We start from the raw sequence: 24,820 nt of genomic DNA on the forward strand, positions 1-24,820 counted from the left end.
CCTGTTCTGTTCTGAATAACTCATCTGAAAAACAGAATATATATATGTATGTCTATTTGGTTAGAAAATATATTGGAATAATAGAAAATGTAACATGTACAGTGGTCATTGATTGCAGATAGATATGGTCCAGATCTGAATCTCCATTTTTCATCAGTTTGATGTTTCTCTTCCTTTTGCTCAGCAGGTAACACCTGGTCATGGCCGGAAATCACACACAGATTGAATTCATCCTGTTGGGAATTACAGACAGACCATGTGCACAGACCCCTCTTTTTGTCTTATTTCTGTTGACTTACATTGTCACTCTGGTGGGAAACGTTGGGATTATCATCTTGGTTCGGGTGTCTCCCAGCCTCCACACCCCCATGTACTTCTTCCTCACCCAGTTTGCCTTCGTTGACATCTGCTATTCCACAGTCATCTCCCCCAGGATGCTGACAGACCTCTTATCAGAGGACAAAACCATTTCTTTCACTGCCTGCATGATGCAGTTCTTCACCTTTGCTTTTTTCAGTACTATTGAGTGTCACCTGCTGGCCATGATGGCCTACGACCGGCACGTTGCCATCTGCCAGCCCCTGCTCTATGTGACCATCATGTCCAGCCGTGTCTGCTGGCAGCTGGTAGCATCATCCTACCTATTCGCCTTCCTCAGTGCCATTGTATGCACATGGTGTGTGTTTGGAGGTTCCTTCTGTGGTCCCAACCGCATTGACCACTTCTTCTGCGATGTTGTCCCTGTTCTAAAGCTTGTGTGCTCTGACACCCACAGCAGTGAGATGGTCATCTTTGCCTTTGTCACCATCAATGTGGTGGGCACGAGCATGATCATTTTGCTCTCCTACATCTCTATCATTTTCACAGTGCTGAGGATGTGCTCAGCACAGAGCAGGACCAGAGCCTTCCACACCTGTGCCTCCCATTTGATGGCTGTTGCCTCCTTCTTTGGTACAAAGCTCTTCATGTACTTACAACCTCCATCTAGTCACAGGAGTCAGGATAAAGTGGCCTCCATCATCTATACCATCATCACCCCCGTGATCAACCCATTCATCTACAGCCTGAGGAACAAGGAGGTGAGGGGGGCTCTGATCAAGTGCAGGACCAGGTTCTTCAACCACTGGCAACGGAAGAAAGTTCTATCATCCAGCACATGCACAGTTCATATCAACTGAGAAAGACTGTGGTACACTACAACATTTTTACCAACAGTCCCCATGATTTAATGTAGGTTCTTTCACAGCTCCTGCTCAAAAGCCAATGACAGTATTGAATGAGAAACAGATCCCCAAAATCACAGCATTCTGGCAAGAAAACAAGAGGAGACTGAGCCTCAAACTTCACTTCCGTTTGTAGTCCCCAGCCTGGAGGAAGAAATTACCCCCAATTATCCCAGGCCTCATTTCCTCACAGGAAACACCAATCAGCTTTATCCGGTTATAGCCTTGGTCACTGATAAAGACGTCTTTTTCTTGCAAGATTCTTGACCTTGTCCCTCAGCTCCAATAAAATTCCTCACTCTTACCTGTGAGCTCTTTATTAAAGCTGCTGGGGTGGGAGGGAACAGGAAGTGCAGTTTTACATTTGCTGGCTGAGAAAGAGAAAAGGTTTCAAAAGATTCATTGCATTTGTTTGTGCCTTTCAAAGAGCAGAAGTTGGTGGGAATCAAGGTCTAAGCTGCTCCTTTTAATATCAAATCAAGGGGAATCCCTCCCCAGGCTGCAGCCTCTCAAGAGATTTCACTTCCAGAAAGAAACTGTAGATAATATAACTCGTAATCCAGGATGATGAACTGTGCTGAGACCACCCAGTGTTGAGGACAATTTGGGCACATCAACGGATGCTCCCATTCATTTTAAGGGGTGTTTTACATTCATCCAAAGTGTCATTTATTTAGATGGTGAGATAAATGGAACTCCACCTGGAGATAAGCACCCACATCCCATGGCCATGCCCAGATCATGCTTAAGCACACCAGGAACGAAATGGTGGGTTTCTCATAAAAGTCACAAATGTGGCTAGTTCTCATAGATGACAGAGTATACTGAGCACAGAACCAATGGTAACTGAGAGCTGCCTGGCTCTCAAAGAAGCCAGAACACACTGGTGTGGGAGAATCTCTTTCCATTACTTGTTGTGAGTGGAAATCAACTTATATTTATAAAGTATATGGGTGGTGAGCAGTGTGTGCTCTGGCAAACAGCATCTAGATGGGAGATGTTGTCTTAGGTGTGGGGAAAGTGGCTTCAATATTTGTGAATGAGTGAGCCAGAATGGATATAATTAATTGCTAAAGAGCTTGGCAGCACAGACACCTTTGCTATTCAGTATGTGGCCCATACAGACCTGAGCATTAAAGACTGTCTTCATATAGAACCTATATAAACATAAAATACATAGATTCTTCAGACAAGTTATCTAGGTGTATCAGTTAGATAAGAGAGCTGATAGAAACTATAAAGCAGAGCCTAACATAAATGAGAGAAATGCATCTTTCATCTTAAAATAGTGTACCTCATTAAATAATACCATCACAATTCCTCTACTTCACTGGAAAAGGAACAAACCCCTGAAAATAATAACAAGTCATCATGCAGGTTTTAAGCTATCACCTGGAGATGCTGACAGCTTTGGAAGTTATTTTTGACAGGGCTAGCAAGGGGCCTGGTGCTAATGTCAAGTGTAGATAGGAATAGACCAAGACACAGGGGGAAATAAAACCACTAAGGGCAATAAAAGAGTGTAGATAAATCAGATTATCTGTGGTCTTCTTGCACAAACTGGTCATAGGCAGAAAGCAAGACTTAGAAATGGTTCCAAACCAAGCCTGGAAGCCTAAGGAAGAGGCTGAGGAAACCAAAGTGCTTGGTGTCAGTGAAGCTCTGGTGTCCTCTGCCACAAAACCAGCAGATAAACATTGTGCCAAAGCTACTTCCAGAACAAAGTGTTGCCAATCTACTGAAGAATGAGTCTAATGTTGTACTTGGTAAAGTAGAAGGCACTAAGGAAAAGATAATAACACTTGAATGTAAATATCAATTTCTTACTTTACTCACCTTACTGAAAATACTATCTCCTCATTTGCCCATGTAGGGACATGTTCTGAATGCAGAAGGACTGTCAGAGCAGTGAGCACTGGCTGGGCTGTTGGGTGCAGAGGGTGATGGGTTCTGCTCTGCAGGAGCCTGGAGACTGCCACAGGGGTTTGTGTCTTGAATCTCTATAAAGAGAGGCAACAGAGAACACAATGGTGTGACAGGGACCATCTCACAGTACCTGAGCAAGAGAAGTAGAGCAGGAACAGAAGACCTGGAATAAGTACAGCAGAATAAGTGGAATAAGTTTACAAAGCATCAGGCAAGTAGGTGATGATGAGGCAGATCCAGGACCAAGTCTATAGAGGTCAAGTCAATCTCTTGGTCAGGAACAGGTCCAAAATTTCCTAAGAAAATAAATGAGAAAGCCAAAATCACCATAGAATCATAGAATAGTTAGGGTTGGAAAGGACCTTAAGGTCATCCAGTTCCAACCCCCCTGCCATGGGCAGGGACACCTCACACTAACCATGGCCCCCCAGGCTTCATCCAACCTGGCCTTGGACCATCAAAGCATTCCAAAGATGTGCAGAACTCCAGATAAACTAGAAAATAAAACTCCTCTAGAAAAAGCTCAACCTCCCTGAGGTTTGATAGAGATAGGGGACAAATGGGCAAAGGCTCAGGATGGAACCCCAGAGGAGACTGCTCACAGGCATGAAGGTGTATTAGTTAAAGCTGGGACAATTCATCACTGTGTGAAAATGCCCATTTCTAACCCTTGAAGACAGTGGAAGCCCAGAGTCACCAGCTCAGCTCTTGGACATCCAGGCTCTACATATATGTGTAACCTCACTAGGAATGGAAATCTGGGCTCTCAAGTGTGCACAGATGGACGTTAGCAGCTCCAGAGATGGAGTCACTTGTGCTCCATTTACCATTTGCAGACCGTCCGCAAGGTCAGATAAGTTTCTGAACCCATTTTTATTGTGTCAGCAAGTTCAGACCAAAACCTTTGCATGGTCCACAAGTATGTCAGAAGCATCCTATGAGCCCTCATCACTGCTGCTGTGCAGCTGTGCTCAGGCATGGCTCATCCATGCCATGTCTCTCAGATGCCCAAGCACCACAATGCCTTTCAGAGGTGATTTCACACCCTTTGCTTTTCCTTCTCTTTGTTTTCCTCTGCTAAAGCATGAGCAGCCCTGGAGGCTTCCTCCCAGGAGAGCACATGCAACTGTATTTACAGCCCCAGCACCACAAGCTGGGCTCTTGCAGTCTGGCAGGAGCTCACCTCTCTTCACATCAGGAGCTGAACAGAGCTGATGCTGGCACCTGGATGTTCTCTGCTGCACTGGGGATAAACCCTTGGCTCCCATCACTCTGTGGCAGAGGGAAGGCACAGGAGGTAACACCAACACAAAGCACAGCCTCACCTGCATTTATGCAATGGGCTTGCTTCTGCATGTCCTCTTTTCCTCTTTAGTAAAGCTGCATCAGAAATCAGCCTTACCTGTGTGGGTTTTCTTTAGAAGAAGAGGAAGCAATGGTTTCTGCAGGTTGTTTTCTTTCCCATAGACAGCTAAAGCAAGATGCACTGAATTACTCAAGAGTTCAATGAGGATGAATCTTCTTTTGTTCTAAAGAAATGCAACATTCCAGATTGTCAGCAGAATGTAGTCACTAACAAATCAGCACATTGTAACATCAACTCCTTTTTAATGCAAGCAGCTGAATGCTCATAGATTTAGGATGCTTCAATGTGCTGGAGCTCAGAAAACCATAAATCATGTGAATGTTATCTGTTAGGAATGATCTCAAACAGTTTGTTAAATGTGGTTTGTTGATTGGAATGATAACGAAAAGCCAAGTGAAAATGGGTGCAGTTCATTCATGTGTAAGCTGGATTTCACTGGGACTGGGACTTTCTATCCCCCTGGTTTACATGTGTTACTATGAGGTTTTCAGGTGTCTTCTGAACAAATTAGCACTGAAAACTGAAAAGTGAAAGTGAAGAAAGATCTGATTCTTTTCTTTAATCTGAAAACACATGTGCTTGAATGAATTGATAGTTTTCAGAGTCCTAGCACTGAAAATGCCATTTGTTCCTTGAATGTGCTCCTTGTTCTTTTCAAGATACCTCAACTGTATAACACAAAATATATGTAATTTGGGTTAGAAAATTGTCCTGGTTTGAGCAGTAGCTGTAGTCATTTTTCTCCTTCTTGGTAGCTGGTGCAGTGCTGTGGTTTGACTTCCGGGCTGGGAATGGTTGCTGATAGCAAGGATGTTTTGAGTTACTGCTCAAATGTTTGGTTTGTCCAAGGCCTTTTCTGAGCTCATGCTCTGCCAGGGAGGAAGGAGAGACAGGACACCTGACCCAGGCTAGCCAAAGAGGTATTCCATACCATAGCACGTCATACCCAGGATGTAACCGGGAGAGACCCGGAAGGGCTGAGCTCTGAGGGGATGGAGGAGGTATTGGTCGGTGCTCGGTCAGGCAGTGTGGGGTGAGTTATGGGTTAGTGGCTGGTGAGGTGTTGTATTCTCTTCACTTGTTATTGGCTTTATCACTATTGTTTGTAGTAGTAGTAGCAGTAGTGATTCGTGTTGTGCCTTAGTTATTAAACAGTGTTTATCTCAATCCGTGGGGCTACATTCTTTGGATTCTCCTTCCTAACTCTCCAGGAGTCTGGGAAGCAAAGGAGGGGAGTGAGAGAACGAACTGTGTGGACTTGGTTTAAACCATGACAGTAGAATATACAGTAATTTAGCAATTAAACTGGCCATTGTTTGGATTAAACTATGGTCCAAAAGTGACTAAATAAATCCATCGTTTTAAGTGTTCCAGCATAGAAAACCAAAAATGCCATTTTTTGCTTCAGTTGCTTCCTGGTCTTTTAGAAATACCTTCACTGAAAACCAGAAAAACATAATTTGGGGTTAAAACTATAGCAGAATATGAGATTTTAACCAAAATGTTGCAGTTAAAACAGTGACTGATAGTTGCTAAATATGGTCCAAGAGTGAATGTCCACTTTTTAAAACTGTTCTGTTTCTCTTCCTTTTGCCTCAGCAGGTAACGCCAGGTGATGGGAGGAAATCAAACCCAGATTAAATTCATCCTCTTGGGAATTACAGACAGCCCTCATGCACAGACACCTCTTTTTGTCTTCTTTCTATTGCCTTACATTGTCACTCTGGTGGGGAACGTTGGCATTATCACATTGGTGAGGGTGTCTCCCAGCCTCCACACCCCCATGTACTTCTTCCTCACCCAGTTTGCCTTCACTGACATCTGCTATTCCACAGTCATCTCCCCCAGGATGCTGGCAGACCTCTTATCAGAGGACAAAACCATTTCTTTCACTGCCTGCATGATGCAGTTCTTCACCTTTGCTTTCTTTGCTATTAGTGAGTGTTACCTGCTGGCCATGATGGCCTACGACCGGCACGTTGCCATCTGCCAGCCCCTGCTCTATGTGACCATCATCTCCAGCCGTGTCTGCTGGCAGCTGGTAGCATCATCCTACCTATTCTCCTTCCTCAGTGCCATCATCTACACATGGTGTGTGTTTGGAGGTTCCTTCTGTGGTCCCAACCGCATTGACCACTTCTTCTGTGATGAATTTCCTGTTCTAAAGCTTGTGTGCTCCGACACCCACAGCAGTGAGATGGTCATCTTTGCCTTTGTCACCATCAATGTGGTAGGCACAAGTGCGATCATTTTGCTTTCCTACATCTCTATCATTCGGACTGTGCTGAGGATGTGCTCAGCACAGAGCAGGGCCAGAGCCTTCCACACCTGCACCTCCCATTTGATGGCTGTTTCCTTGTTCTTTGGGTCAGGATTCTTCATGTACCTACAACCCCCATCTAATCACAGGAGCCTGGATAAGGTGGTCTCCATCATCTATACAGTCGTCACCCCCATGCTCAACCCATTCATCTACAGCCTGAGGAACAAGGAGGTGAAGGGGGCTCTGCTGGGGTGCAGGAGAAGGCTTTTCAGCCACTGGCAACATAGCAGAGTTGTATCATCCAGGACATGAAGATTTCATGTCAAGTGAGACAGCCTATGAGGCACTAAAGCACTGGGATATTTCCACTAATCCTCATGATTTGATGTTGGTTCTACCACAGTTCCTGAGTAAAAAGGTCACTGACAGTATTGAATGAGAAATGGACCCGGCCATCACTTCTTCCCTGGAAGAAATCAAGAGGAGAAGGAAGCACAAACTTCAATTTACTTCACAGTCACCTGTCTGTAGGAAGAAATTTCCCTGAATTATCCCAGGCCTCTTTTCCTCACAGGAAACACCAATCAGCTTTATTCAGTTATAGCCTTTTTCACTGACAAATACCTATTTTTCTTGCAAGATTCTTGACCTTGTCCCTCAGCTCCAATAAAATTCCTCACTCTTACCTGTGAGCTCTTTATTAAAACTGCTGGGGTGGGAGGGAACAGGAAGTGCAGTTTTACATTTGCTTGATGAAAAAGTGTCAGAGAAAAGGCTTCATACGATTCATTGCCTTTGTTTGTGCCTTTCAAAGAGCAGAAGCTGGTGGGAATCAAGGTCTCAAGCTGCTCCTTTGAATAAATGTCGTGGTTTAAACCAAGTCCCCCAACTCCTGGAGAGTTAGGAAGGAGAATCCAAAGAATGGAGCCCCCACGGATTGAGATAAGAACGGTTTAATAGCTAAGGCATAACACAATAATAATGATACAGCCAATAACAAACGAAAAGAATGCAACACCTCACCAGCCACCGACCCATAACTCACTCCACCCTGCCCGACTGAGTACCGCGTGCTCCCTCCTCCATTTTCCTCCAGAGCTCCACCTCTCGTGCTCTCTCTCTCCCATTATGCATCCGGGGCATCACGTGCTATGGTATGGAATACCTCATTGGCTAGCCTGGGTCAGGTGTCCTGTCTCTCCTTCCTCCCAACCTCCCCTCCTCCCCAGCAGAGCATGTGCTCAGAAAAGGCCTTGAACAAAAACACCCTCAAAACATGCTCACTATCAAGCAACTGTTCCCAGCCCAGAAGTCAAACCACAGCACTGCACCAGGTACATGAAGGAGAAAAATGACTGCCACGGCTGAACCCATGACATTATCCACCCCTTATTCCATACTATTCACGTCATGCCCAGATCCCACATTTTCAATACACCATCACTCTTAAGTTCACCCTTCGATCATGAGTCAATCTCTATGTTGCATCTCTGGACTGATGGCCTGAAATATCTGGGCCCATCAGGCTCAAAATCATTCACCGTCCCCTTCAGCAGTTCTACAGCTTGCTGCTGGGGACTCCATACAGCTGCCTTCCACTTCCAATGCTTCCAAAGCACAGGAGGGGCCCAGTGGACCAGATACTCACCCATACTGTCTCACATGCCCTTCCACTCATGACTGTCCAGCCTTGGGGACAGTCTCCTGGTGCCCCTATATCCTTGTCTAACCCTAGACAAGACCCAAACCTGACTCTGCTTAACTTTGGGATCAGACAAAATGGTTGTGTGTAGAACACACTCTGTGTGTGTGCCACCATGCTGATCCCTAACACAATCAGCAGGCAGGTCCCAAGAGCACCGAAAAGCCATTCATAACCATCAGAACTCTCAACTGCTCCTGCTGCACTCGTCACTGGGGCTGATGTAGCTGCCCTGCTTGCCAGCTCTCCCACCACCAGCTTCTCTTCTCCCGAGTCCGGATCTTCCTCCACTGCCTTGCTGGGAAGTGCTGTGTGGTCTCCTGCATCCTGCTGGGGCTCGGCGGGTGACTTCCGTGGGGACACTCTCAGCCATCGGGGGGTTCAGAACGGCCGCAGGACTCGGCTCTTCCGGTGCCTGCTCCCGCTGCTTGGCTACTGCCCCTCTCTGCTCCTCTGCCGCCTCCCCCGGATGCTCTGCTACAGCCGTTTGGTTCCCAGGGCCGCTCTCTCTGGCAGCCTCAGATGGTGCTGCCGGCTCCTGGGGCTGCTCCTTCCTGGCTTCACGCAGCCTCACGCAGACGAAGGCGAGGACAAGGGCAAGGATGATGAAGAGCAGTGGGATGGCCTGGTACAAGTCCAAGTCCACGGCCATGTCCATCCCCCACTGCTGCTGGAGCCCCACCATATTACCAGTCATTGCCGTAAAGTACAGTGAAACAAAAACTTTAGCCCAAGCCCCATGACTGATAAACACAAATACATCTAATCCATACAGAAAGTACCTGGCAAAATCCTGAACCTGTGAGATCCAGAGAAAAAACTCTGAGAGCCAATAAATCAGCATTGTGATGAGTGACTCTAAATCTACTCAGATCTGTTGATATCTCAACCCCTCGTGCCCCAAGTTGGGTGCCAAAAAGAGCTGTCATGGATTAAACCAAGTCCACACACAGCTCGTTCACTCACTCCCCCTATCGCTTCCCCATCTCCTGGAGATTAGGAAGGAGAATCCAAAGAATGTAGCCCCCACGGGTTGAGATAAGCACAGTTTAATAGTTAAGGTATAACACAAATCACTACTGCCATTACTACTACAAATAATAATGATAAAGCCAATAACAAGTGAAGAGAATACAACATCTCACCAGCCACTGACCCATAACCCACACCACCCTAACTGACCAAGCACCGACTGATACATCCTCCATCCCCCCAGAGCTCAGCCCTTCCGGATCTCTCCCGGTCACCTCCTGGGTATGACGTGCTATGATATGGAATACATCTTTGGCTAGCCTGAGTCAGGTGTCCTGTCTCTGCTTCCTCCCTGGCAGAGCATGAGCTCAGAAAAGGCCTTGGACAAACCAAACACTTGAGCAGTAACTCAAAACATACTTGCTATCAGCAACCGTTCCCAGCCAGAAAGTCAAACCACAGCACTGCACCAGCTACCAAGGAGGAGAAAAATGACAGCTACTGCTGAACCCAGGACACCCACCTACTCAAAAACATTCCACAATTACATTGAGGAAATGGAGGTGATACTAATGACCTGAGAATAACACTTGTGCATAAAGTTCAAGTGATTACTCTAATTCTCTCACTGAATAGACTATCTCCTATTTTGCTCATGCATGGATATGGTCTGGATGGAGAGGGACTGGCAGAACAGTGAGCACTGGCTGGGCTGTTGGGTGCAGAGGATGATAGATTCTATCCTGCAGGAGGCTGGAGAGTACCACAGGCGTTTATCTCCCTAACCTATCTAAACTGAACAGAAGGAGAGCACCACGTTGTGCAGGGACCATCCCACAGTACCTGAGCAAGAGAAATAGGGCAGGAACAGAGACCTGGGCCATGTGCAGCCCAGACAAGCAAGTTGGGGATTACAAGACAAGTCCACAACCAAGCCAAAACAGATCAAACCAATCCCCTGGTCAGGTTTAAGTCCAGCATTTGCTAGGAAAGACCATGAGTAAACCTAGGTCTAAGGATCATCAAAGGATTTCATTGGTGTGCACACATCCTGCTAAACCAGAAATCCTCAAGTATAGTCCAACCACCTTGGCCTGAGCTTAAATAGAGATGTTGGGAAAATGGGCAGAGGGTGAGGATGGAGAACCAGCTGAGGCTGCTCAGGGGGATAACGGCCTGGGACAATTCATCAATGCCTCAAACTGCCCATTTCTCACCCTTCAATAAAGTGGAAGCCCAGAGTCACCAGCTCAGCTCTTGGACATCCAGGCACTGCATGTGGATAACCCCAGTGGGGATGGAAACTGGGCTCTCAAGTGTGCACAGAGGGAAAACAGCAGCTCCAGAGATGGAGTCACTTGTGCTCCATTTACCATTTGCAGACCGTCCGCAAGGTCAGATCTGTTTCTGAACCCATTTTTATTGTGTCAGTCTGTTCAGACCAAAACCTTTGCATGGTCCACAAGTATGTCAGAAGCATCCTATGAGCCCTCATCACTGCTGCTGTGCAGCTGTGCTCAGGCATGGCTCATCCATGCCATGTCTCTCAGATGCCCAAGCACCACAATGCCTTTCAGAGGTGATTTCACACCCTTTGCTTTTCCTTCTCTTTGTTTTCCTCTGCTAAAGCATGAGCAGCCCTGGAGGCTTCCTCCCAGGAGAGCACATGCAACTGTATTTACAGCCCCAGCACCACAAGCTGGGCTCTTGCAGTCTGGCAGGAGCTCACCTCTTTTCACATCAGGAGCTGAACAGAGCTGATGCTGGCACCTGGATGTTCTCTGCTGCACTCGGGATAAACCCTTGGCTCCCATCACTCAGTGGCAAAGGGAAGGCACAGAAGGTAACACCAACTCAAAGCAGAACCTCACCTCCATTGATGCAATGGGCTTGCTTCTGCATGTCCTCTTTTCCTCTTTAGTACAGCTGCATCAGAAATCAGCCCTACCTGTGTGGGTTTTCTTTAGAATAAGAGGGAACCAATGGTTTGTGCAGGTTGTTTTCTATCCCATAGACAGCTAAAGCAAGATGCACTGAATTACTCAAGAGTTCAATGAGGATGAATCTTCTTTTGTTCTAAAGAAATGCAACATTCCAGATTGTCAGCAGAATGTAGTCACTAACAAATCAGCACATTGTAACATCAACTCCTTTTTAATGCAAGCAGCTGAATGCTCATAGATTTAGGATGCTTCAATGTGCTGGAGCTCAGAAAACCATAAATCATGTGAATGTTATCTGTTAGGAATGATCTCAAACAGTTTGTTAAATGTGGTTTGTTGATTGGAATGATAACTAAAAGCCATGTGAAAATGGGTGCAGTTCATTCATGTGTAAGCTGGATTTCACTGGGACTGGGACTTTCTATCCTCCTGGTTTACATGTGTTACTATGAGGTTTTCAGGTGTCTTCTGAACAAATTAGCTCTGAAAATTGAAAAGTGAAAGTGAAGAAAGATCTGATTCTTTTCTTTAATCTGAAAACACATGTGCTTGAATGAATTGATAGTTTTAAGAGTCCTAGCACTGAAAATGCCATTTGTTCCTTGAATGTGCTCCTTTTTCTTTTCAAGATACCTCAACTGTATAACACAAAATATATGTAATTTGCGTTACAAATTTGTCCTTTTTTGAGCAGTAGCAGTTATTTTTCTCCTCCTTGGTAGCTGGTGCAGTGCTGTTGTTTGACTTTCTGGCTGGGAACGGTTGCTGAGAGCAAGTATGTTTTGAGTTACTGCTCAAGTGTTTGGTTTGTCCAAGGCCTTTTCTGAGCTCATGCTCTTCCAGGGAGGAAGGAGAGACAGGACACCTGACCCAGGCTAGCCAAAGAGGTATTCCATACCATAGCACATCATACCCAGGAGGTGACCGGGAGAGATCCGGAAGGGCTGGAGCTCTGAGGGGATGGAGGAGGTATCAGTCGGTGCTCAGTGAGGCAGGGTGGGGTGAGTTATGGGTCGGTGGCTGGTGAGGTGTTGTATTCTCTTCACTTGTTATTGGCTTTATCACTATTGTTTGTAGTAGTAGCAGCAGTAGTGATTTGTGTTGTGCCTTAGCTATTAAACTGTGCTTATCTCAACCCGTGGGGGACACATTCTTTGGATTCCCCTTCCTAACTCTCTGGGAGTCCGGGGAGCAAAGGGGGGGAGTGAGTGAACGAGTTGTGTGGACTTGGTTTAAACCACGACAGTAGAATATACAGTAATTTAGCAATTAAACTGGCCATTGTTTGGATTAAACTATGGTCCAAAAGTGACTAAATAAATCCCTCGTTTTAAGTGTTCCATCATAGAAAACCAAAGACACCATTTGTTGCTTCAGTGTGCTTCCTGGTATTTTAGAAATACTTCCACCGTAAAACAAAAAACATATAATTTGGGGTTAAAACTATAGCAGAATATGTGAATATAACCAAAATGCGGCAGTTAAAATAGTGACTGATAGTCATTAAATATGGTCTAAAACTGACTGTCCACTTTTTAAAAGTGTTCTGTTTCTCTTCCTTTTGCCTCAGCAGGTAACGCCAGGTGATGGGAGGAAATCAAACCCAGATTAAATTCATCCTCTTGGGAATTACAGACAGACCATGTGCACAAACTCCTCTTTTTGTCTTCTTTCTATTGCCTTACATTGTCACTCTGGTGGGGAACGTTGGCATTATCACATTGGTTCGGGTGTCTCCCAGCCTCCACACCCCCATGTACTTCTTCCTCACCCATTTCGCCTTCATTGACATCTGCTATTCCACAGTCATCTCCCCCAGGATGCTGGCAGACCTCTTATCAGAGGACAAAACCATTTCTTTCACTGCCTGCATGATGCAGTACCTCACCTTTGCTTTCTTTGCTGCTATTGAGTGTTACCTGCTGGCCATGATGGCCTATGACCGGCACGTTGCCATCTGCCAGCCCCTGCTCTATGTGACCATCATGTCCAGCCGTGTCTGCTGGCAGCTGGTAGCATCATCCTATCTATTCGCCTTCCTCTGTGCCATCGTATGCACATGGTGTGTGTTTGGAGGTTCCTTCTGTGGTCCCAACCGCATTGACCACTTCTTCTGTGATGAATTTCCTGTGCTAAAGCTCGTGTGCTCCGACACCCACAGCAGTGAGATGGTCATCTTTGCCTTTGTCACCATCAATGTGGTGGGCACAAGTGTGATCATTTTGCTTTCCTACATCTCTGTCCTTTTCACAGTGCTGAGGATGTGCTCAGCACAGAGCAGGGCCAGAGCCTTCCACACCTGCACCTCCCATTTGATGGCTGTTTCCTTGTTCTTTGGGTCAGGATTCTTCATGTACCTACAACCCCCATCTAATCACAGGAGCCTGGATAAGGTGGTCTCCATCATCTACACAGTGGTCACCCCCATGCTCAACCCATTCATCTACAGCCTGAGGAACAAGGAGGTGAAGGGGGCTCTGCTGGGGTGCAGGAGAAGGCTTTTCAGCCACTGGCAACATAGCAGAGTTGTATCATCCAGGACATGAAGATTTCATGTCAAGTGAGACAGCCTATGAGGCACTAAAGCATTGGGATTTTCCACTAATCCTCATGATTTGATGTTGGTTCTACCACAGTTCCTGAGTAAAAAGGTCACTGACAGTATTGAATGAGAAATGGACCCGGCCATCAATTCTTCCCTGGAAGAAATCAAGAGGAGAAGGAAGCACAAACTTCAATTTACTTCACAGTCACCTGTCTGTAGGAAGAAAGTGCCCTGAATTATCCCAGGCCTCTTTTCCTCACAGGAAACACCAATCAGCTTTACTCAGTTATAACTTTTGTTACTGATAAATATCTATTTTTTCTTGCAAGATTCTTGACCTTGTCCCTCAGCTCCAATAAAATTCCTCACTCTTACCTGTGAGCTCTTTATTAAAGCTGCTGGGGTGGGAGGGAACAGGAAGTGCAGTTTTACATTTGCTGGCTGAGAAAGAGTCAGAGAAAAGGCTTCAAAAGATTCATTGCATTTGATTGTGCCTTTCAAAGAGCAGAAGTTGGTGGGAATCAAGGTCTCAAGCTGCTCCTTTGAATAAATGTCGTGGTTTAAAGCAAGTCCCCCAACTCCTGGAGAGTTAGGAAGGAGAATACAAAATACGTAGCCCCCATGGGTTGAGGTAAGAACGGTTTAATAGCTAAAGCACAACACAATAATAATGATACAGGCCATAACAAGCGAAAAGAATGCAACACCCCACCAGCTACCGACCCATAACTCACTCCACCCTGCCCGGCAGAGCACCGCGTGCTCCTTCTTTCATTTTCCTCCAGAGCTCCTCCCCTCCTGCTCTCTCCTCCCAGTATGCATACTGGGCATCACGTGCTATGGTATGGAATACCTCATTGGCTAGCCTGGGTCAGCTGTCTTGTCTCTCCTTCCTCCCGGCTTCCCCTCCTCCACCTGGCTGGAAAAAACCGTGAACAAAAACACCCTCAAAACATGCTCAGCCCATGACATTATCCACCCCTTATTCCGTACCATTCACGTCATGCCCAGATCTCACATTTCCAATACACCATCACTCTTAAGTCCAACCCTCGATCATGAGTCAATCTCTATGTTGCATCTCTGGACTGATGGCCTGAAATATCTGGGCCCACCAGGCTCAAAATCATTCACCATCCCCTTCAGCAGTTCTACAGCTTGCTGCTGGGGACTCCATACAGCTGCCTTCCACTTCCAATGCTTCCAAAGCACAGGAGGGGCCCAGTGGACCAGATACTCGCCCATACTGTCCCACATGCCCTTCCACTCATGACTGTCCAGCCTTGGGGACAGTCTCCTGGTGCCCCTATATCCTTGTCTAACCCTAGACAAGACCCAAACCTGACTCTGCTGAACTTTGGGATCAGACAAAATGGTTGTGTGTAGAACACACTCTGTGTGTGTGCCACCATGCTGATCCCTAACACAATCAGCAGGCAGGTCCCAAGGGCACCCAAAAACCATTCATATCCATCAGAACTCTCAGCTGCTGCTGCTGCACTTGTCACTGGGGCTGATGTAGCTGCCGTGCTTGACAGCTCTCCCACCACCAGCTTCTCTTCTCCCGAGTCCGGATCTTCCTCCACTGCCTTGCTGGGAAGTGCTGCGTGGTCTCCTGCATCCTGCTGGGGCTCAGCGGGTGACTTCCGTGGGGACACTCTCGGCCGTCGCAGGGTCCGGAACGGCTGCAGGACTCGGCTCTTCCGGCGCCTGCTCCCGCTGCTTGGCTACTGCCCCTCTCTGCTCCTCTGCCGCCTCCCCCGGATGCTCTGCTACAGCCGTTTGGTTCCCGGGGCCGCTCTCTCTGGCAGCCTCAGATGGTGCTGCCGGCTCCTGGGGCTGCTCCTTCCTGGCTTCACGCAGCCTCACACAGACAGAGGTGAGGACAAGGGCAAGGATGATGAAGAGCAGCAGGACGGCCTGGTACAAGTCCAAGTCCACGGCCATGTCCATCCCCCACTGCTGCTGGAACCCCCCTGTATTACCAGTCATTGCCATAAAGTACAGTGAAACAAAATCTTTAGCCCAAGCCCCATGATTGATAAACACAAATACATCTAATCCATACACAAAGTACCTGGCAAAATCCTGAAACTGTGAGATCCAGAGAAAAAACTCTGAGAGCCAATAAATCAGCATTGTGATGAGTGACTATAAATCCGCTCAGATGTGTGGTTATCTCAACCCCTCGTGCCCCACGTTGGGTGCCAAAAACAACTGTCATGGTTTAAACCAAGTCCACACACAGCTCGTTCACTCACTCCCCCTATCGCTTCCCCATCTCCTGGAGATTAGGAAGGAGAATCCAAAGAATGTAGCCCCCACGGGTTGAGATAAGCACAGTTTAATAGCTAAGGCACAACACAAATCACTACTGCCATTACTACTACAAATAATAGTGATAAAGCTAATAACAAGTGAAGAGAATACAACACCTCACCAGCCATCGACCCATAACTCACCCCACCCTGCCTGACTGAGCACCGACCGATACATCCTCCATCCCCCCAGAGCTCAGCCCTTCCGGGTCTCTCCCGGTTACATCCTGGGTATGACGTGCTATGGTATGGAATACCTCTTTGGCTAGCCTGGGTCAGGTATCCTGTCTCTGCTTCCTCCCTGGCAGAGCATGAGCTCAGAAAAGGCCTTGGACAAACCAAACACTTGAGCAGTAACTCAAAACATACTTGCTATCAGCAACCGTTCCCAGCCCGAAAGTCAAACCACAGCACTGCACCAGCTACCAAGGAGGAGAAAAATGACAGCTACTGCTGAACCCAGGACACGCACCTACTCAAAAACATTCCACAATTACATTGAGGAAATGGAGGTGATACTAATGACCTGAGAATAACACTTGTGCATAAAGTTCAAGTGATTACTCTAATTCTCTCACTGAATAGACTATCTCCTATTTTGCCCATTCATAGATATGGTCTGGATGGAGAGGGACTGGCAGAAGAGTGAGCACTGGCTGGGTTGTTGGGTGCAGAGGTTGATAGATTCTATCCTGCAGGAGGCTGGAGAGTACCACAGGGGTTTATCTCCCTAACCTATCTAAACTGAACAGAAGGAGAGCACCACGTTGTGCAGAGACCATCCCACAGTACCTGAGCAAGAGAAATAGGGCAGGAACAGAGACCTGGGCCATGTGCAGCCCAGACAAGCAAGCTGGGGATTACAAGACAGGTCCACAACCAAGCTAAAACAGATCAAATCAATCGCCTGGTCAGGTTTAAGTCCAGCATTTGCTAGGAAAATCCATGAGCAAACCTAGGTCTAAGGATCATCAAAGGATTTCATAGGTGTGCACACATCCTGCTAAACCAGAAATCCTCAAGTATAGTCCAACCACCTTGGCCTGAGCTTAAATAGAGATGTTGGGAAAATGGGCAGAGGGTGAGGATGGAGAACCAGCTGAGGCTGCTCAGGGGGATAACGGCCTGGGACAATTCATCAATGCCTCAAACTGCCCATTTCTCACCCTTCAATAAAGTGGAAGCCCAGAGTCACCAGCTCAGCTGTTGGACATCCAGGCACTGCATGTGGATAACCCCAGTGGGGATGGAAAACTGGACTGTCAAGTGTGCACAGAGGGACATCAGCAGCACCAGAGAAGGAGTCACTTGTGCTTCATGTCCCTTTTGAGGACTGTGTGCAAGATCTGGAATGTCTCTCAACCCATTCTCATTGTGTCAGTCTGTTCAGTCCAAAACCTTTGCATGGTCCACAAGTATGTCAGAAGCATCCTATGAGCCCTCATCACTGCTGCTGTGCAGCTGTGCTCAGGCATGGCTCATCCATGCCATGTCTCTCAGATGCCCAAGCACCACAATGCCTTTCAGAGGTGATTTCACACCCTTTGCTTTTCCTTCTCTTTGTTTTCCTCTGCTAAAGCATGAGCAGCCCTGGAGGCTTCCTCCCAGGAGAGCACATGCAACTGTATTTACAGCCCCAGCACCACAAGCTGGGCTCTTGCAGTCTGGCAGGAGCTCACCTCTCTTCACATCAGGAGCTGAACAGAGCTGATGCTGGCACCTGGATGTTCTCTGCTGCACTCGGGATAAACCCTTGGCTCCCATCAATTGGTGGCAGAAGGAAGGCAAAGGAGGTAACACCAACAGAAGGCACAGCTTCACCTGCACCGAGGCAGTGGGCTTGCTTCTGCATGTCTTTGTGTCCCCTTTGGGAAAGCTGCATTAGTTAAAAGCCTTTCCAACGTGAGTTTTCTTTAAAATAAGTGGTCACAATGGTTTATGCAGGTTTTCTTTTACACAGGCAGCTACAGCAAGATGCACTGATTTATTCAAGACTTAAATGAGGATGAGTCTTATTTTTTTATAAAGAAATGCACCATTTCAGACTGTCAGCAGAATACAGTCACTAACAAATCAGACTTTGGAGTTAGGATGTTGTAATATAAACTCAGCTTTCAAGTAAGCATCTCGATGCCCATGTGTTTAGGATGTTTCAGTGTGCTGGAGCTCAGAAATATATAAATCATGACTTTAGCAATGTGAATGTTTTCTGCTGTGAATGATCTCAAATCGTTCGAGAAATGTGTTTTGGTAACGAATGATGATCAAAAGCCAAAGGAAATGTCTGGAGGATGTGTAAACACATTTATCACTGGGGCTTTCTCCAGGTTTCTGTACACTCCTACGAGGTTCCTGTGAGGTGTCTTCCTTCCCAAATTGCCTCCAAACTGAAACTGAATAAGGATCTGATTCTATTCTCAAAATTGAAATAATCTTAAAACTCATGGGCTTCAATAAATCCATAGTTTAAGGTTTCTCAACATAGAAAAATTTGCCATTTGTTGCTTCAAAACACTCTCTGATAAAACTACCTCAACTAATAAAATATAATATGCATATAATTTGGGCTGCAATATACATTGGAATATATTAATTCCATAAAATGTGACAGTTACTTTGTTAATTGATTTCAGTTAGAAGTGGTCCAAAAGTAAATCAATTTTTAATCACTGTGCTGTTTCTCTTCCATTTGCCTCAGCAGGAAACACCTGGTCATGGGAGGAAATCAAACCCAGATTAAATTCATCCTCTTGGGAATTACAGACAGCCCTCATGCACAGACACCTCTTTTTGTCTTCTTTCTATTGCCTTACATTGTCACTCTGGTGGGGAACGTTGGCATTATCACATTGGTGAGGGTGTCTCCCAGCCTCCACACCCCCATGTACTTCTTCCTCACCCAGTTTGCCTTCACTGACATCTGCTATTCCACAGTCATCTCCCCCAGGATGCTGGCAGACCTCTTATCAGAGGACAAAACCATTTCTTTCACTGCCTGCATGATGCAGTTCTTCACCTTTGCTTTCTTTGCTGCTATTGAGTGTCACCTGCTGGCCATGATGGCCTATGACCGGCACGTTGCCATCTGCCAGCCCCTGCTCTATGTGACCATCATCTCCAGCCGTGTCTGCTGGCAGCTGGTAGCATCATCCTACCTATTCGCCTTCCTCAGTGCCATCGTCTACACATGGTGTGTGTTTGGAGGTTCCTTCTGTGGTCCCAACCGCATTGACCACTTCTTCTGCGATGTTGTCCCTGTTCTAAAGCTCATGTGCTCTGACACCCACAGCAGTGAGATGGTCATCTTTGCCTTGTTCACTATCAACGATGTGGGTACAATTGTGGTCATTTTGCTCTCCTACATCTCTATCATTCGCACAGTGCTGAGGATGTGCTCAGCACAGAGTAGGGCCAGAGCCTTCCACACCTGCTCATCCCATTTGATGGCTGTTTCCTTGTTCTTCGGGACGGCATTCTTCATGTACCTGCAACCTCCATCTAGCCACAGGAACCTGGATAAGGTGGCCTCCATCATCTACACAGTGGTCGCCCCCATGCTCAACCCATTCATCTACAGCCTGAGGAACAAGGAGGTGAAGGGGGCTCTGGTCAAGTGTGGGAGGAGATTGCTCCACCATAGGCAACTAAGGCGAGTTCTGACATCCAGGACATGAACAGTTCATGTCCAGTGTGAAAGCCTATGGGGCACTGAAATATTGAGATTTTCCAGTGATACTCATGACTTTATGGAAGTTCTTCTGCAGGTCCTGCACAAAAGTCAATGACAGAGTTGAATGAGAAACAGACCCTGAATATGACACCATTCTTGGAAGAAAACAAGAGGAGACTGAGCTTCAAACTTCATTTCTGTTCACAGTCCCCAGCCTGGAGGAAGAAATTACCCTCAATTATCCCAGGCAGCATTTCCACAGAGGAAGCACTAATGAGCTTCATTGAGTTACAACTTTTGTCATTCATAAACATGTCTTTCTCTTGCAAGATTCCTGACCTTGTCCCTCAGCTCCAATAAAATTCCTCACTCTTACCTGTGAGCTCTTTATTAAAGCTGCTGGGGTGGGAGGGAACAGGAAGTGCAGTTTTACATTTGCTGGCTGAGAAAGAGTCAGAGAAAAGGTTTCAAAAGATTCATTGCATTTGTTTGTGCCTTTAAAGTGCAGAAGTTGGTGGGAATCAAGGTCTAAGCTGGACCTTTGAATATCAAGGGTTGATCCCTCCCCAGGCTTCAGCTTCAGACTACATTTCACTTCATGTAATGAAGTGTTGAAAATATAGCTCATAATTGAGATTGATGAACTGTGCTGAGATTACCCAGTATTAAGGACAAACTGGGCATACCAAGAGGTCCTCCCATTCATTTTAAGTGGTGTTTTACACTCATTTAAATGCTCTTTACTTAAATGGTGAGATAAATGGAATTCCTGCTGGAGATAAGCACCCACATCCCGTGTCTGAGCCCAGCTCACACTAAAGCTCACCAGGAAAGACCAAGTGGTGCACTCATGCATACAGCATGAGGCAAGTTTCCATAGGAGAAAGACAATCCTGAACCCAGAATCAATGGTCACTGAGAGCTGTTTGGGTCAGGAGAAGCAAAAAACCACTGGTGTGGGAAAACATTTTTCCTCTACGTGTTGTGAGTGAGAAGTAACTTGTATTTGGGAAGTGTCTGGGTCTTGAAGAGTGTCTTTGGTGTGCTCAGGAAAACAGCAGCCAGAGGGCTGGGGTAAAGTGCTGTCATGGGTTCAGCAGTAGCTCATGCTCTGCCTGGGAGGAGGGAGATATAGGGTGCCTGGTCTGGGGTAGTCGGGGAGGTTCCATAGCACAGCACGTCCTGCTCAGGGAGGGGACTGGAAGCTGGATGGGAGGGAAGGGGTTAACACTGCGGGCTGGGCTGGGGGAGGCAATGGGAAGCTGGCTAGGAGGGGAGGGGGGAAGCTCTCTTTTTTCTTCCAGTGCTGGCCTCGTGGCGGCGGGTGGTATCGTATTCTCTCTCCCTGTTTGTCTCCTCTAACATTGATTTGTTATTGGTACCGGTAGTTATTTCTGTTATACCTTGATTGCTGGACTGATTTTACCTCGATCTGTGGGAGTTGTATCCCTCCGGCTCTCTGTCCCATCCCTCTGGGAGTGGGAAGGTGAGGGGGGGGAGGGGAAACAAAGGGGGAACTGTGCAGATTTAGTTTAAACCACGACATTTTTGGCACCCAACGTGGGGCCCGAGGGGTTGAGATAAGAACAGATCTGAGCGGATTTATGGTCTCTTGTCACAATGTTGATTTGTTGGCTCTTAGAGTTTTTTCTCTGGATCTCGCTGTTTCGGGATTTTGCCAGGTACTTTGTGCATGGATTGGATGTGTTTGTGTTTGTGGATCATGGGGCTTGGGCTAAAGTTTTTGTTTCACTGTACTTTACGGCAATGACTTGTAATATGGTGGGGCTCCGGCAGCAGTGGGGGATGGACATGGCCGTGGACTTGGACTTGTACCAGGCCGTCCCGCTGCTCTTCACCATCCTTGCCCTTGTCCTCACCTCTGTCTGTGTGAGGCTGCGTGAAGCCAGGAAGGAGCAGCCCCAGGAGCCGGCAGCACCATCTGAGGCTGCCAGAGAGAGCAGCCCCGGGAACCAAACGGCTGTAGCAGAGCATCCGGGGGAGGCGGCAGAGGAGCAGAGAGGGGCAGTAGCCAAGCAGGGGGAGCAGGCACCGGAAGAGCAGAGTCCTGCGGCCGTTCTGAACCCTGCGACAACTGAGAGTATTCCCCGGAAGTCACCCGCCGACCCCCAGCAGGATGCAGGAGACCACACAGCACTTCCCAGCAAGGCAGTGGAGGAAGATCCGGACTCGGGAGAAGAGAAGCTGGTGGTGGGAGAGCTGGCAAGCAGGGCAGCTACATCAGCCCCAGTGACAAGTGCAGCAGGAGCAGCTGAGAGTTCTGAGGGTTATGAATGGTTTTGGGTGCCCTTGGGACCTGCCTGCTGATTGTGTTAGGGATCAGCATGGTGACACAGAAACAGAGTGTGTTCTACACACAACCATTTTGTCTGATCCCAAAGTTAAGCAGAGTCAGGTTTGGGTCTTGTCTAGGGTTAGACAAGGATATAGGGGCACCAGGAGACTGTCCCCAAGGCTGGACAGTCATGAGTGGCAGGGCATGTGGGACAGTATGGGCGAGTATCTGATCCACTGGGCCCCTCCAGGGCTTTGGAAGCATTGGAAGTGGAAGGCAGCTGTATGGAGTCCCCAGCAGCAAGCTGTAGAGCTGCTGAAGGGGATGGTGAATGATTTTGAGCCTGGTGGGCCCAGATATTTCAGGCCACCAGTCCAGAGATGCAACATAGAGATTGACTCATGATCGAGGGGTGGACTTAAGAGTGATGGTGTATTGGAAATGTGGGATCTGGGCATGATGTGAATGGTATGGAATAAGGGTGGATAATGTCATGGGCTGAGCAGTAGCAGTCATTTTTTCTCCATCTTGTAGCTGGTGCAGTTCTGTGGTTTGACTTCTGGGCTGGGAACAGTTGCTGATAGTGAGTATGTTTTGAGGGTGTTTTTGTTCAAGGCCTTTTCTGAGCACGTGCTCTGCCAGGGAGGAGGGGAGGTTAGGAGGAAGGAGAGACAGGACACCTGACCCAGGCTGGCCAATGAGGTATTCCATACCATAGCACGTGATGCCCAGGATGCAACTGGGGGAGAGAGCAGGAGAGGTGGAGCTCTGAAGGGAAATGGAGGAGGCATCGGTTGGTGCTCAGCTGGGCAGGGTTGGGGTGAGTTATGGGTTGGTGGCTGGTGGGGTGTTGTATTCTCTTCACTTGTTATTGGAATTATCATGATTATTTGTAGTAGTAATGGCAGTAGTGATTTGTGTTATGCCTTAGCAATTAAACGGTTCGTATCTCAACCCATGGGGGCTACATTCTTTGGATTCTCCTTCCTAAATCTCCGGGAGTTGGGGGAGCAAAGGGGGAAAAATGAGTGAGAGTACTGTGAGGATTTGGTTTAAACCACGACATATTCAAAGGTCCAGCTTAGACCTTGATTCCCACCAGCTTCTGCTCTTTGAAAGGCACAAACAAATGCAGTGAATCTTTTGAAACCTTTTCTCTTACTCTTACTTTTCCCAGCAAGCAAATGTAAAACTGCACTTCCTGTTCCCTCCCACCCCAGCAGCTTTAATAAAGAGCTCACAGGTAAGAGTGAGGAATTTTATTGGAGCTGAGGGACAAGGTCAAGAATCTTGCAAGAGAAAGACATGTTTATGAATGACAAAAGTTGTAACTCAATGAAGCTCATTGGTGCTTCCTGTATGGAAAAAATGCCTGGCATAATTGAGGGTAATTTCTTCCTCCAGGCTGGAGACTGTGAACAGAAATGAAGTTTGAAGCTCAGTCTCCTCTTGTTTTCTTCCAAGAATGGTGTCATATTCAGGGTCTGTTTCTCATTCAATACTGTCATTGACTTTTGTGCAGGACCTGCAGAAGGACTTCCATAAAGTCATGAGTATCACTGTAAAATCTCAGCATTTCAGTGCCCCATAGGCTTTCACACTGGACATGAAGTGGCAGCTGGTTGCATCATCCTACCTATGTTCTGGATGACAGAACTCGTCTCAGTTGCCTTTGGTTGAGCATTCTCCTCCCACACTTGACCAGAGCCCCCTTCACCTCCTTGTTCCTCAGGCTGTAGATGAATGGGTTGAGCATGGGGGTGACCACGGCGTAGATGATGGAGACCACCTTATCCAGGTTCCTGTGGCTAGATGGAGGTTGTAGGTACGTGAAGAATACTGTCCCGAAGAACAAGGAAACAGCCATCAAATGGGATGAGCAGGTGTGGAAGGCTCTGGCCCTGCTCTGTGCTGAGCACATCCTCAGCACGGTGCGAATGATAGAGATGTAGGAGAGCAAAATGACAACAACTGCACTCACCACATTGATGGTGACAAAGGCAAAGATGACCATCTCACTTCTGTGAGTGTCAGAGCACACGAGCTTTAGAACAGGGACAACATCACAGAAGAAGTGGTCAATGTGGTTGGGACCACAGAAGGAACCTCCAAACACGCTCCATGTATAGATTATGGCACTGACGGAGGAGAATAGGTAGGATGATGCTACCAGCTGCCAGCAGACATGGCTGGAGATGATGGTCACATAGAGCAGGGGCTGGCAGATGGCAACGTGCCGGTCGTAGGCCATCATGGCCAGCAGGTGACACTCAACAGTAGCAAAGAAAGCAAAGGTGAAGAACTGCATCATGCAGGCAGTGAAAGAAATGGTTTTGTCCTCTGATAAGAGGTCTGCCAGCATCCTGGGGGAGATGACTGTGGAATAGCAGATGTCAACGAAGGCAAACTGGGTGAGGAAGAAGTACATGGGGGTGTGGAGGATGGGAGACACCCTTACCAAGATGATAATCCCACTGTTCCCCACCAGAGTGACAATGTACGTCAGCAGAAAGAAGAGAAAAAGAGGAGTTTGCGCATATGGGCTCTCTGTAATCCCCAAGAAGATGAATTTAGTCTGAGTGTGATTTCCTCCCAT

The 24,820-nt window shown here is 47.2% G+C and overlaps 4 protein-coding genes across 4 annotated transcripts; 3 read left to right on the plus strand and 1 right to left on the minus strand.

Annotated features, from left to right (window-relative positions):
- The first annotated feature begins 200 nt into the window (after window positions 1-200).
- Window positions 201-7,090, plus strand: LOC101879848 (uncharacterized). Its single transcript, XM_034068975.1, has 2 exons — window positions 201-1,139; window positions 6,128-7,090. Exons 1-2 carry the CDS (start codon window positions 201-203, stop codon window positions 7,088-7,090), a joined length of 1,902 nt encoding a protein of 633 aa, XP_033924866.1.
- Window positions 7,091-12,981: 5,891 nt separating this feature from the next.
- Window positions 12,982-13,941, plus strand: LOC117436903 (olfactory receptor 1038-like). Its single transcript, XM_034068976.1, has one exon. It carries the CDS (start codon window positions 12,982-12,984, stop codon window positions 13,939-13,941), a length of 960 nt encoding a protein of 319 aa, XP_033924867.1.
- Window positions 13,942-18,972: 5,031 nt separating this feature from the next.
- On the plus strand, window positions 18,973-19,932 carry LOC101876357 (olfactory receptor 1020-like). The gene has a single exon (XM_034068977.1). It carries the CDS (start codon window positions 18,973-18,975, stop codon window positions 19,930-19,932), a length of 960 nt encoding a protein of 319 aa, XP_033924868.1.
- Window positions 19,933-23,860: 3,928 nt separating this feature from the next.
- LOC101881441 (olfactory receptor 1020-like) lies at window positions 23,861-24,820 on the minus strand. The gene has a single exon (XM_005139462.2). The coding sequence runs from the start codon at window positions 24,818-24,820 to the stop codon at window positions 23,861-23,863; it is 960 nt and encodes a 319-aa protein (XP_005139519.2).

The sequence above is a fragment of the Melopsittacus undulatus genome, chromosome 13, assembly GCF_012275295.1.
Source record: "Melopsittacus undulatus isolate bMelUnd1 chromosome 13, bMelUnd1.mat.Z, whole genome shotgun sequence".
In the NCBI taxonomy this organism is placed as follows: Eukaryota; Metazoa; Chordata; class Aves; order Psittaciformes; family Psittaculidae; genus Melopsittacus; species Melopsittacus undulatus.

Bases quoted from the DNA above. Each gene is read 5' to 3' on its own strand.
- LOC101881441 (XM_005139462.2), bottom strand. From the start codon at position 24,820: ATGGGAGGAAATCACACTCAGACTAAATTCATCTTCTTGGGGATTACA.
- LOC101876357 (XM_034068977.1), top strand. From the start codon at position 18,973: ATGGGAGGAAATCAAACCCAGATTAAATTCATCCTCTTGGGAATTACA.
- LOC101879848 (XM_034068975.1), top strand. From the start codon at position 201: ATGGCCGGAAATCACACACAGATTGAATTCATCCTGTTGGGAATTACA. The intron at 1,140-6,127 runs GTTCTATCATCC...AGGTAACGCCAG, and splicing joins ACCACTGGCAACGGAAGAAA to GTGATGGGAGGAAATCAAAC.
- LOC117436903 (XM_034068976.1), top strand. From the start codon at position 12,982: ATGGGAGGAAATCAAACCCAGATTAAATTCATCCTCTTGGGAATTACA.